The 12,567-nt window shown below is 36.0% G+C and overlaps 1 protein-coding gene and 2 pseudogenes across 6 annotated transcripts in view; 1 reads left to right on the top strand and 2 right to left on the bottom strand.

The window, feature by feature from the left end:
* The window catches only part of MICU1 (mitochondrial calcium uptake 1), a 177,588-nt gene that overhangs the window by 26,369 nt on the left and 138,652 nt on the right, over positions 1 to 12,567 (top strand). For all 6 annotated transcript variants that reach the window (XM_039872078.1, XM_039872081.1, XM_039872082.1 and 3 more), the window contains one exon: positions 9,299 to 9,460. In XM_039872078.1, coding sequence (XP_039728012.1) covers positions 9,299 to 9,460 — 162 coding nt within the window. The remainder of the gene's footprint in view (positions 1 to 9,298; positions 9,461 to 12,567) is intronic.
* On the bottom strand, positions 195 to 1,088 carry LOC120609669 (60S ribosomal protein L32-like; annotated as a pseudogene).
* Positions 12,315 to 12,433, bottom strand: LOC120609982 (uncharacterized; annotated as a pseudogene).

Here is a 12,567-nt window from a genome sequence, read left to right as displayed (position 1 = left end):
CTTGGAATTTATAAGATTCAGAGAAGCTTCTTTAGGCTGACTTATACCATGGAAGATTGAAATTATAAACCAGCTTGTCAATCTATTAATTTACCATGAGAAATATAGCTAGTGTGAGATAGTCCTACTTTTATTTTTGACAGATGACAGAATTTGTGCTGATAAAACACAAATATGAAGCATACACACGCTGTCTATTCATTTTCTTTTCTGTGCTGCCTGGAATTGGGATTGGTGGGTAATAGCCAGCTGGGCTGCCCTTTCCACAATGGCTTTACAGTTCTTTGAGGAGACATTGTGAGCAGTCTCAGCACAGTAGGATTTGTTGCACATCAGCAGCACTTCAAGCTCCTTGACATTGTGGACCAGGAACTTACAAAAGCCACTGGGCAGCATGCGTTTCATTTTCTTGTTATTTCCTTAGCCAGTATTGGGCATCCAGATCTGACCCTTGAATCTTCTGCTCACTCTATTGTCAATGCCTCTGAGTTTCCGCCTGTTATACTTAATTTTGACAGTGTTCTAACTGATGCCAGATGAACTTCTTGGTCCTCTTTGATAGTCTTGGGCTTCATGAGGGGGGTCTGAGGACAGCTATGATGCCGAGAATAATATAGCTGCTACCTCCATAGGCAGCGCCAAGGAAGGGAGCAATACTCCTAACTTCTAATCAGCGTATTCTCTCTTTAAAGGCAATCTATATAGGAAGCTGAATTATAAATTGTAAAATTACTCAGTGAGCATATAAATAGAATAAAGGAGAGTTAAGGATATTATTCAATTACAGGCATATTTTGGGAATATTGCAGGTTTGGTTCCACACCACGGCAATAAAGTAAATATCTCAAAAAAGTAAATCACATAAATGTTTTTATTTCTCAATGTGTATGAAAGTTATGTTTATGCTATATTGTAGTCTATTAAGTGTGCAATAGCATTGTGTCTAAAAAACAATGTGCATACCTTAATTAAAAATACTTTATTGCTAAAAAATGCTAACTACCACCTGAGCTTTCAGTGAGTCATAATCTTTTTACTGGTGGAAGGTCTTGCCTTAATGTTAATGGCTGCTAACCGATCAGGGTCATGGTTGCTGAAGGCTGGGGTGGCAATTTCTTAAAGTAAGATAACAATGAAGTTTGCTGTATCAACCAAATATTCCTTTTATGAATGATTTCTCTATAGCATGTGATGCTGTTAGATAGCATTGGCCTCCAGTAGAATTTCTTTAATTATTAGATTCCTCTCAAACCCTGTTGATCAACTAAGTTTATGTAATATTCTAATTCGTTTGTTGTTATTTCAACAGTCTCACAGCATCTTCACCAGGAATAGATTCCATCTCAAGAAACTACTTTCTTTGCCATCCATAAGAAGCAGCTCCTCATGTTACAGTTTTATGATATTGCAGCAATTCAGTAACATCTTTAGGCTCCATTTCCAATTCTAGTTCTCTTCCTGTTTCCACCCCATCTGCAGTTTCTTCTTCCACTGAAGTCTTGAACCCTCAAAATCATTTGAGAGATGGAATCAACTTCTTCCAAATTCTTGTTAATGTTGCTATTTGACCTCTTCCCATGAACCATGAATATTCTTAATGGCATCTAGAAAATAAATATTTTTCATAAGGTTTTCAATTCACTTTGCCCAGATTCATCAGAGGAATCAGTACCTCTTGCAGATACAGCCTTATGAAATGTATTTCTTACATAATAAGACTTGAAAGTCAGCATTACTCCTCGATCCATATACTGCAGAATAGATGTTGTGTTAGCAGGGATGAAAACATTAACATCGTTGTATATCGCCAGTCAGAGCTCTTGCGTGACCAGGTGCATTGTCAATAAGCAATAATATTTTGAAAGGAATCTTTTTTTTTTTTCCTGAACAGTAGATCTCAACAGTTACCTTGAAGTATTCAGTAAGCCATGTTGTAAACAGATGTGCTGGTTTTGTTCCAATTATAGAGCACAGGCACAGTAGATTTAGCATAATTTTAAGGGCCCTAGGATTTCAGAATGGTAAATGAGCATTGGCTTCAACTTAAAATCACCAGCTGCATTAGCCCCTAACAAAAGAGTTACTCAGTCCTTTGAAACTTTGCATCCAGGCATTGACTTCTCTCCAGCTATGGAAGTCCTAGATGGCATCTTTTTCTACTATAAGACTGTTTCATCTACATTGAAAATCTGTTCTTTAGTGTAGCCACCTTCATTAATTATCTTAGCTAGATCTTCTGGATCGCTTGTTACAGCTTCTACATCAATCAGTGCTTGCTGCTTCACCTTGCACTTTTATGTTATAGAGATGGCTTCTTTGCTTAAACTTCATGAACCAGCCAACCTCTGTTAGCATGAGATTTTTTTCTGCAGCTTCTTGACTTCTCTCGGCCTTCACAGAATTGAAGAGAGTTGGGGCCTTGCTCTGGATTAGGCTTTGGCTTAAGGGAACGTTGTGGCTGATTTGATCATCTGTCCAGACCACTCAAACTTTCATCATATCAGCAATAAGGCTGTCTTACTTTCTTATCATTTGTGTGTTCACTGGAATAGCACTTTCAATTTCCTTGAAGAACTTTTCCTTTGTATTCACAACTTAGCTAATTGGCGCAAGAGGCCTACCTTTTGGCCTATCTCGGCTTTCAGCATGCCTTTCTCACTGAGCATAATCATTTCTAGCTTTTGATTTAAAGTGAGATGTATTACTCTTTCTTTCACTTGAACACTAAAAGGCCTTTGTACAGTTATTAACTGACCTAATTTCAATATTGTTGCATCTCAGGGAATAAGGAGTCCCAAGGAGAGGGAGAGAGATGGGAGAAATTGGTAGAGCAGTCAGAACACACATAACATTTATCAATTAAGTTTGCCATCTTACATGGAGCAGTTTGGTGTGCCCCAAAACAATTACAATAGTAACATCAAAGATCACTGATCACTGATCACCGTAACAAATATAATAATAATGAAAAAGTTTGAAATATTGTGAGAATTACTAAAATGTGACAAAGTGACATGAAGTGAGAAAATGCTGTTGGAAAATTGCTCTGATAAACTTGCTTAACTCAGAGTTGCCACAAACCTTCAATTTGTAAGAAACCACAATATCTGAGAAGTGCAATAAATCAAAGAGCAATAAAGTACGATATGCCTGTACTTAATGGCTGAGGCTCTGATGGCTCACTGAATCTAATTCTATGATTAGTATATAGCTGCCACTGGGATGAATAGGGTAAATGCTTGTGGCTACCCCAGATAGTGCTGACCTTACAGTGTAGTTCTCAGAGAGCAACCATATTTGCAGGTTCACAGGGTGTACTAAACCATCACCTACTAAACCATATGCCAGATGCTATGTTAGATTCTGGAAATACAGATATAAAGGAAACTCAGTCCTTATTTTTTCAAGCTCTTAGTTCATGTAAACTAAAGACTTCAGAACTTTGAAGTTCTGTTTAATTGAGGTCTAAGTTTTGTTGGTGGCCAAATTTGGGTATATCTCAGAAATGTATCTTGGCCTCAGAATTAGCAGATAATGCTTTTAACAGTAGCGCTGGTAATAGTTGGTAATAGTACAGCAGAGGTTTATTTAGACCAGTGTCAAGATTGGAAGAGCCAAATAGTTTGTTAAATAGTTTGTTAAATGTGCAATTGTCAGAGGTCAGAAATACAGGAGGTGAATCTCATAGAAAAGTGCAAGCAGATATTTTAAGTCAGGATCAGGATAAGGTCTGAAATTCTAATAGTTTGGTAAGTTGAATAGGTTGTGACAATAATCAGAATTTTGGGATATGAGTTTGACTTAAATGAGGATTATTTTACTAGGGAACCTTGTCATGATATGGGTTGATTGCTAAAATATTTTTGGGCCTGAACCTGCTAGTAGGGCTGGTAAATGACAGTTTCTGGCTGAGGAGAATGAAACATCAACCTCTGGGCCTGCCTTTATTTTTTTTAGAAATAAAAAAATTTAAATAAACCCAGAGTATCATTAAATTTTATTTGCATCACCTAAATTTTTTATAAATTAAAAAATGCAAAAATAAAAATTCGTATATATTTTACATCAATTTGATTGGCATGCACATATTACCTTGTATTTTGCCTTTAAAGTTCATTGAAAATGCTTATATGTAATATTAAATATTTGTTTGCATGGATAAATACATAAGCATTGCTTTAAAATACATATGTGTTAGTTGTGCATGTATAATTTCATTGATGTGCAGTATATATCATAGGGTATTTTGTCAGAAGTGGAATTGCTGGGTCAGTGTATGCAGTTTACATGGGTGATTTTGGTGGATGTTACCAACTTGCTCTTCCTTCATAGATTGTACCAATTTACACATTCCTCGGCAGTGCCGTTTCTATAGCATTGCCAACAAGTATACATTTTCAAACTTGGATTTTTGCCAGCTTAATGTGTGAAGAGCAGTATCTCAGTATAGTTTTAATTTGTATTCTATTATGAGTGAGATTTCATAATTTTCAAAGCCATTCTTTTTCAAAGTCATTTTTATATCTTTAGTCTAACTTTCTGTTGGTTTGTGAAATAATATTTTAATAATATTTTATGATTATCACTTTTAGTATTTATAGTACATTGTATTATGTTATACCATTTTTAATCTTTCTGTAGTTGTATATTTGATGTCCTTTTGGAGTGTGGCTATTATATTTATTTTGCTAAGAACAGTTATTGAAAAGTTTTTTCCACTTTAAGTTCTTTATTTGGGAATCAAGAACTCTAGGATCTGTTGTAGGTTTTGATAGTAATTAGCTATGAATAAACCACATTACTTATATGGATCTCATTTCCTTCATCTATAAAATAAGGATGTTGAATTAAATGATTTCCTGGTTCTGTGACCCTTTGAAATATACCAAAAGCAATACATTAAGTTTAATAGTCTTGACCTTCTTCAAAACTGTTCTTTCTCCCTCTCTCTCTCTTTCTCTCTCTCTCTCACACACACACATACACACACGCACACACACACACATCATTAAAAAAACTTTAATAGTCTTAAAATAATAGAAACAGAAACAGCAATGATATACCGTTACAGGTTTTTTAAAAACCTGTTGTGTTTCTTGATGAATAGATAATACTTTTCTTTGGTAACAAAATTATCTTGCCTCTCTTGACATTTCCTGGTTAGAAATACCTCTTCATCTTTTTTCAATTCATATCAAAGTTATTTTTTTAGAGGCATGCCTTTTTGTGTGTGTGATTAGGGGCTGTTAGTAGAGAAAAATGCACTGGTTTTGCTTTTATTTAATCCACATCATAAATTTGCATGTTAATGTTCATTACTGCTTAACTGCTGCCAATTCGCCCATTCAATTTTCTAGATTCAGTTGGAAAGCCCATCTTAAATCTGTTTAAATTGTCTCTCATCAAAAATTAACACATTCATCTAGCTACTCTATTTCTTCACTACACAGTGAGGAATTAAATTATAATAGAACCTGTTCTCAGTGGGGTTTTTTTCCTCTATTTACTGGGCATCTATAAAAATTGCACTAGTAAAGATGAATAGATGTATCTTTTGATGTGTACTTTGAGGAATGAAATTAGAACCAGTGGTGAAATGAGATGTTGACAGTAACATTCGAATTACACTGTCGAAATGTAGGTTGAATGTTAATAAAACTCAGAAATTCCAAAGTTTAAAAGTCTTCTAGAGCCATTGCATACAGACATAGATTCTCAAAACCAATAAATCTTAAGTATATGCTATGTTCTTAGTCTCTCCCCCCGGGCAAACTAGATTAAATTTTGCCGTTCAGTTTTTCACTGTTGTGCAGCACATCTAGACAATTGTCTCATTTTATCGATGGGTAAAGTCTTCCCTAAGGAGGAGAGATGAGCTTCCTCTGTGCACAGCTGTTTAGTAGTAGAGTTGAGACCAGCTCCTGGGTCATTGGGTTCCTAGTCCATTTCACTTTCTAACATAATACTTAGTATTGTCAGTATTGTTTAATCTCTTTCTTCTTTTTATCTTCCACATCTCCTAGGCAGTTAAATAGTTATGTGTGTTGAACATGGATATCTGATAGTTTTGTTTCTCTTTGGAAATTTTTATTTTATTTTTGGTTTCTATGCTAATCATCCTAATCTAGGCACTCAGCATCCAATACATAAGTTATTAGTTGCCTTCTGACTGTACTCACTGCTGCCCTATTAGCTATTTTTTGCCTTTGGTTCTTTACAGCTTATTCCATTCACTGCTAGTAGATATTCTTTTAAAAATGTTTTCATTATGTTCTTTTCCTGCTTAAATAGTTTGGTGGTTTCCTGTTGTATATATTATCAAAATTCTCAGCCCACCATTCAAAGGGTCTTCTCAAGTGATCATGGCTAACTTGTTTGATCATATGTTTATTTATTTTCCTTATCTGACCAGAAGTTGTAAACTTATCTTCTAGCCTATACACCTCTTGCCTGTTGCAGCCTGTGAATTGGTTGTTATTTGTCATACACATACAAAGTGCCATTTTCTTTCTGTCGTCAGTGATGAATAATGTTTTCTCCAAATACATATGTGTTGTGCTCATTTTCATTACAGAAAAAAGCAGTGCTATGTATGTGAATGAATGCACTTGTGGGTTTGGAAAATGTTAATTTAAAAATGAACTAGAAACTGACAGACAGGAAGAAAATATAATGGATAGTCTTCTTGGTGCTGGATTTTGCTAGAATATGTGCAATAAAATGAGATGATTTCTGAGATTAGGGAGGAATATAATAATTGTGCGGCTGAAGTTCAGGTGATAGGAAATAGCAGAAAAAACCATTGTTTTCCCACTTTGTCTACAAAGACAAGATTTAGCTTCAACTTTGAAATTGGACCTAGGTTGAATAAAGCTAGGAAAAAGATTTACTTAAGAGATTATAGGTATAGGTCCCAGAGAAGAGTCAGTAACTGGCTCAGTGATATTAGGAGACAGATGAGTAGTTTTGACTTGAACCCAAACAATAAAAGACATAGTTTTGTTAATATATTGGAGCTGGGAAGTATACTTAAATGTTAGGAATCAGTACTTGTATAATTTGTACCTTGATGTTTTCCATGTAAAAATAAAAGTTAAATATTTTAAGCATCTGTAATGTAATAGGCCTTGTGCTAGACTATATGTTTACAAAGAGGAAAAATACTAATTTGGACCTTCAAGGAAGCTCAGAGCCAATTGAGGAAGGCAAACTTATGTATGAACAAATATGTTAGTTGCCATAGGAAGATACGTACAAAGTGCAAGATAATTTAAATTCGGAAACAATGAACTATATATACTTTGAGAAAATCAAAAGGGATGAGCATGGATACTTTGATTTGAAAGTCATGTAATCAGAAAGAAATGACCCTTTTTACTTCATTCTGTCTGGCGGAATAAAAGAATGAGGGACTCGACTCTGGTCTCAAGATCATTGTCTAGAGGGACAGTGTCATCTTCTATTCTTTGGGCAGGGGTGCCAGAGGTGATCCTAAGTCTTTTGGGGTGCTTCTGACATTTCTATCACTTGATTAAAATTCTACACCATTCTGAGGCTCAAGACTAAACAAAAGCCTTTGCTGACTAACCTATCTTGCCCTGGTCTTTCATTTTATTTTTAATTCTCTAACATGTGTACCTTAATATGTTTATATTTATTCAGGATGGAAATGTATTATTTCAAAAATGTTTTATCCACATCTTGCCCATTTAGAATGTAAAATCTTTTTTGGCCTTTTAGGTCTTACATAGGGCCGAATAGTATGAACTTAATTAATTTTTGTTGAATAAGAACTTGCCAGTAATTCTCTTAGATGCTTAATTGGTCAGCTTTTGCTGTGGCAACAAAAAAACCCCAAATTTTAAAGGCTTATTTGTCACAAGCATTTGGATGGCCATGCTCAGCTGGCTTAGCTGGTCTTGACAGTGCCTGAGTCCAGGCTAAGATCTGTTTATCATGGAACTCAGGTTGAAGGATCACTGTCCACCTGGGGTATGATCTCTTGGTAGAGTGCAGGAGCACAAGAAGGCTAACAGCAATAGCTCTTAAAAGAACTTTGTGGAACTGGCCCACATTCCACTGGTCAGAGCAAAGGATATGGCAAGGTACACACCCAAAATGAAAAGAATCAGAAAGTAGTATTTCCCTACTGGATGGGGGATAGGGGATTGAATGTTTATTGAATATTATGACTTAATACAGATGTTTCTGAATTAAAACAAAAAATTAAAGGAACAGGTGAAGTTATAAATATGAAAAAAATCTGGTGGGGAGGAGGGCTTCTGAGGACCTAGGAGTGAGAAAGATTTAATTAAAACTATTTTAACAAAAGCAATATCAGCATTACAAGATAGGGGGCAGCAAGTGTCCTAGTTAAAAATGGGCTCTGGAGTCAGTCCACTCTTGGTTCAGATTCTAGATCTACCACTTCCTGGCTGCCACAACCTTGAGTAAGTCACTGTATCTCAGTGTCCACATCTGTAAAATGAATGTGCCACTTATAAAACTGTTGGTTTTCAGCTCTAAATCCATCTTTAATTCTCCTATTTGTAATACTGGAAATTTCTACCTTGCCAGCTTTTGTTAAGCTTTGTCAGTAGAGAAACCAGAAGGAGACTGGAGAAGGAAAGGGTGTTTTCTTCCCAATTCTAGTGTGTCCTTTGCTGCTTGTTCCTGTAGCGTTCAGTGGCTAGCAGCGTGTGGGACACCCAATAACACTTAACTCCTAGGGAGTTTTAGTGGCAACACTCCTACATGCAGTTTCTCAATGAGTACCATACTATGGCATCTTCCCATGGGTACCGTCTCAAGTTCTGCTGGCATGAGTTTTCCTAGTAGATGGCTTTTCAGTGAATTCTGTTGGTGTGGCATTTTAGTAATTTTCTCAGACATCCTCACCCCAGAGTCTGGTTCTCAGCCCTGTTGGGAGTGGCCCTGTTACAGATTTACTTTCTCGTTCTGCATCAGCCTTTGAAGTAGCGGCTGCTCCCTATATCTGCTATCTTTTTAACCCTTAGTACTTATGTCCCTGTTGTAATTAATAATACTGTATACTAAATTTTTCTCATTTAAATTGTCATGTGGTTTCCTGTCTTCTAATTGTACCTTGACTGATATCAGGTTTATAAATAGTACTTTTCTCATATGATTCTTCTGGAGATTAAATGGAATAACACATGGTATTGCAAAGTGTAGAATATTGTCTGCCACTGAGTAAGTCCTTATCTTTGTTGCAGTTGATATCATCATCCCTGTCACTACCACTAGTTAGGAGTAATGTTTTTACTTTTTTCCACAGGATGTTTCGTCTTAACTCATTTTCTGCATTGGCAGAACTGGCTCTGGGCTCTCGATGGTACCATGGAGGATCACAGCCCACCCAGATCAGGCGACGACAAATGATGGTGGCTTTCCTGGGAGCTTCTGCAGTAACTGCAAGTACTGGTCTTTTATGGAAGAAGTGAGTATTCTTTGAGCATCCTGTTCCTGCATATACTTTTATTCTTCCATTTGTTTCTGTTATTTAAAAGGAATTGATTTGTGGCTTACCTTTGTATCAGAATTTTTTGACCATAAGAATTCAGCTATCATGTCCAAGTAACAAATAGGAAGTCTTCTGCTTCAAGATCTGCTTGTCATCTTTGCTGAACATTTTAACTAATTTAGCAATTTAATAATTATAATAAATTTATAATAAATATATTAATAAATTTAATAATTTAACAATTTAACATGTAAAGTTCAGTGATTTTAAGTATATTCCTAAAGTTGTACAGCCATCACCACTAATTCCCAAAAATTTTTATTACTTTCTAAGAAACTCCATGATATTTAGCAATCATTTCTCATTTTCTCCATACCCACCAGCACTAGGCAACCACTAATTTACTTTCTGTCTATAGATTTGCTTATTCTGGACATTTCATATAAATGGAATCTTATGTGGTCTTTTGTGACTGGCTTCATTCACTTAGCAAAATATTTTCAAGGTCAATCTACATTGCGCTGTGTATCACTCTTTCATTTCTTTTTATGGCCAAATTATAAAAGAAAGATATAAAAGGCATCCAGGTAGGAAACAGAGAGGTCAAACTGTCACTATTTGCGGATGACATGATTCTCTATATAGAAAACCCTAAAGACTCCAGAAGGACAGTACTAGAAACAAAAAGCAAATACAGTAAAGACTCTGGATACAAAATCAATGTTCAAAAATCCATAGGTTTCTGCCCCGGCCGGCGGGACAAAACAACGCGGGACGAGGAGGAACCTATGGAGGATGAAGGCGAGACAGGAGACACAAAGAGACGGAGGCAAGACAGTATTCTGATCAAGCCTCAAACTTTATTTTTCAGCGGGGATATTTATACAGGACAAACAAAGGGAGGCGGGGCTAGCTGGTGGAAGACAAGCGCATTGGCTCTTGGATGGTCCGAGTAGGCGGTGCCACACGCCCATTGGGTCTAAGGGGATGGGGTGAGGGTTATTGACAGCCTAAGGGGTGTGTGCTTAGGGGGAGGAAGTGATGAAAGTTAAAGGAAGTAGGAAGTAGGAAGTAGGAAGTAGGGCGTAGGGCTCTGCAATGTCTGAGGCAGGCAAAACACCCAGTCCTGCAACCAAGCCTCCGCGGCCCGAAGACCCGCAGCTCCCCACAGGTTTCCTATTGTTTAATAATGAAGTGTCAAAAAGAAATGGAAAAGATAATTCTTTTTGCAATTGCAACAAAAAGAATAAAATACCTAGGAGTAAAGTTAATGAAACAAGTGAAGGGCCTATATAACGAAAACTATAAGACCCTATTAAAGAAATCGAAGAAGATACAAAGAAATGGAAAGATATTCCGTGTTCTTGAATTGGAAAAATCGACATAGTTAAAATGGCCACATTACTTAAAGGATTATATAGATTTAATGCAATCACCATCAAAATCTCATCAGCATTTTTTAAAGAAGTAGAGCAAAAAATCATCAGATTTGTATGGAAACACAAAAGATCCCGAATTGCCAAAGCCATCCTGAGAAAAAGGAATGAGGTTGGAAGCATCACTCTTCAAATTATACTACAAAGCAACAGTAATCAAAACGGCATGGTATTTGCAGAAAAACAGACACGGATCAGTGGAACAGAATTGAGAATCCAGAAGTAAACCCATATTTATATGGGCAAATAATTTTCGACAAAAAAGCCAAAAACATACAGTGGAGAAAGGAAAGCCTCTTCAGTAAATGGTGCTGGGAAAACTGGAAAGCCACCTGCAAATGAATGAAACAAGACTGTTGTCTATCACTGCACACCAAAATTAACTCAAAATGGATTAAGGACCTGAATATAAGACCTGAAACAATAAAATGCATAGAAGAAAACATAGGAACTAAATTCAAAGACCTTGGACTTAAAGAAGATTTTATGAATTTGACCTCAAATGCAAGGGAAGTAAAAGCTAAAATAAATGAATGAGACTACATCAAACTAAAAAGCTTCTGCTCCACAAAAGAAATTGTCAACAAGGTAAAGTGAGAACCATCCGAATGGGAAAATATATTTGCAAGCAACACCTCCGATAAGGGGCTAATATCCAAAATATGCAAGAACTCATACAACTCAATAACAATGAAAAAAAAAACAATCCAATCAAAAAATGGACAGCGGACCTGAACAGACACTTCTCCCTTTTGAGGGATATTTTCACTGGATATGGCATTCTAGATTGATCTTTCTCTTTCTGGCACTTTAAAGATGTCATTTAATTGTCTTTAGCTTTGTTTTGGTTTTACTTTTTTCATTATAGTATCTTCATTATATCGAAGTATCCTTTTTTATTGTGGTAAAATTATGTATGCATAAAATTTACAATTTTAACCATTTTTAAGTTCAGTGACATTAAGTACATTCATATTATTGTGCCACCATCACCACCATCCATCTCCAGAACTCTTTCATCATTCCAAACTCTGTACCTATTAAATAATAATTTTCCAATCCCTTCTCCCCCTACTCCCTGGTATTCTACTTTTCCCCTCATCCTCTATGAATTTGGCTATTCATAGTCTATGAATTTGGCTATTGTAGTATCTATATAATTGGGATAATACAATATTTGTCCTTTTGTTTTATGGCTTATTTCACTTAATATAATAATTTCAAGGTTCATATATGTCATAGCATGTGTCAGAATTTCCTTTTAAAGACTAAATAATTTTTTGTTATATATATACCTTTTTTTTTTTTTTTTAGGTGAGGCAACCCTTGGTTGACCTCACAGATTACAAGGACCTTGTCAGCTTACAATCCCTTATTTTTTTTTTTATTTTTTACTCTTACAGCACCTGGTCTTCCTAGGTGGTCTCCCATCCAACTACTACCCAGGCCCAACCCTGCTTAGCTTCCGAGATCAGACAGTATCGGGTTTGTTCAGGGTAGCATGGCTATAGATGTATATATTACCGTTTTGTTTATGCATTCATCTGCCAATGGATACTTGGGTTGTTTCCACCTTTTGGCTTTTTTGAATAATGCTACCCATGAACATTTATGCACAAATATCTCTTTGAGTCACTGCTTTCTCTT

The sequence above is a fragment of the Pteropus medius genome, unplaced genomic scaffold (assembly GCF_902729225.1).
Source record: "Pteropus medius unplaced genomic scaffold, Ma_sr-lr_union100, whole genome shotgun sequence".
NCBI lineage: Eukaryota > Metazoa > Chordata > Mammalia > Chiroptera > Pteropodidae > Pteropus > Pteropus medius.
This window is presented reverse-complemented; position numbering and strand designations above follow the sequence as displayed.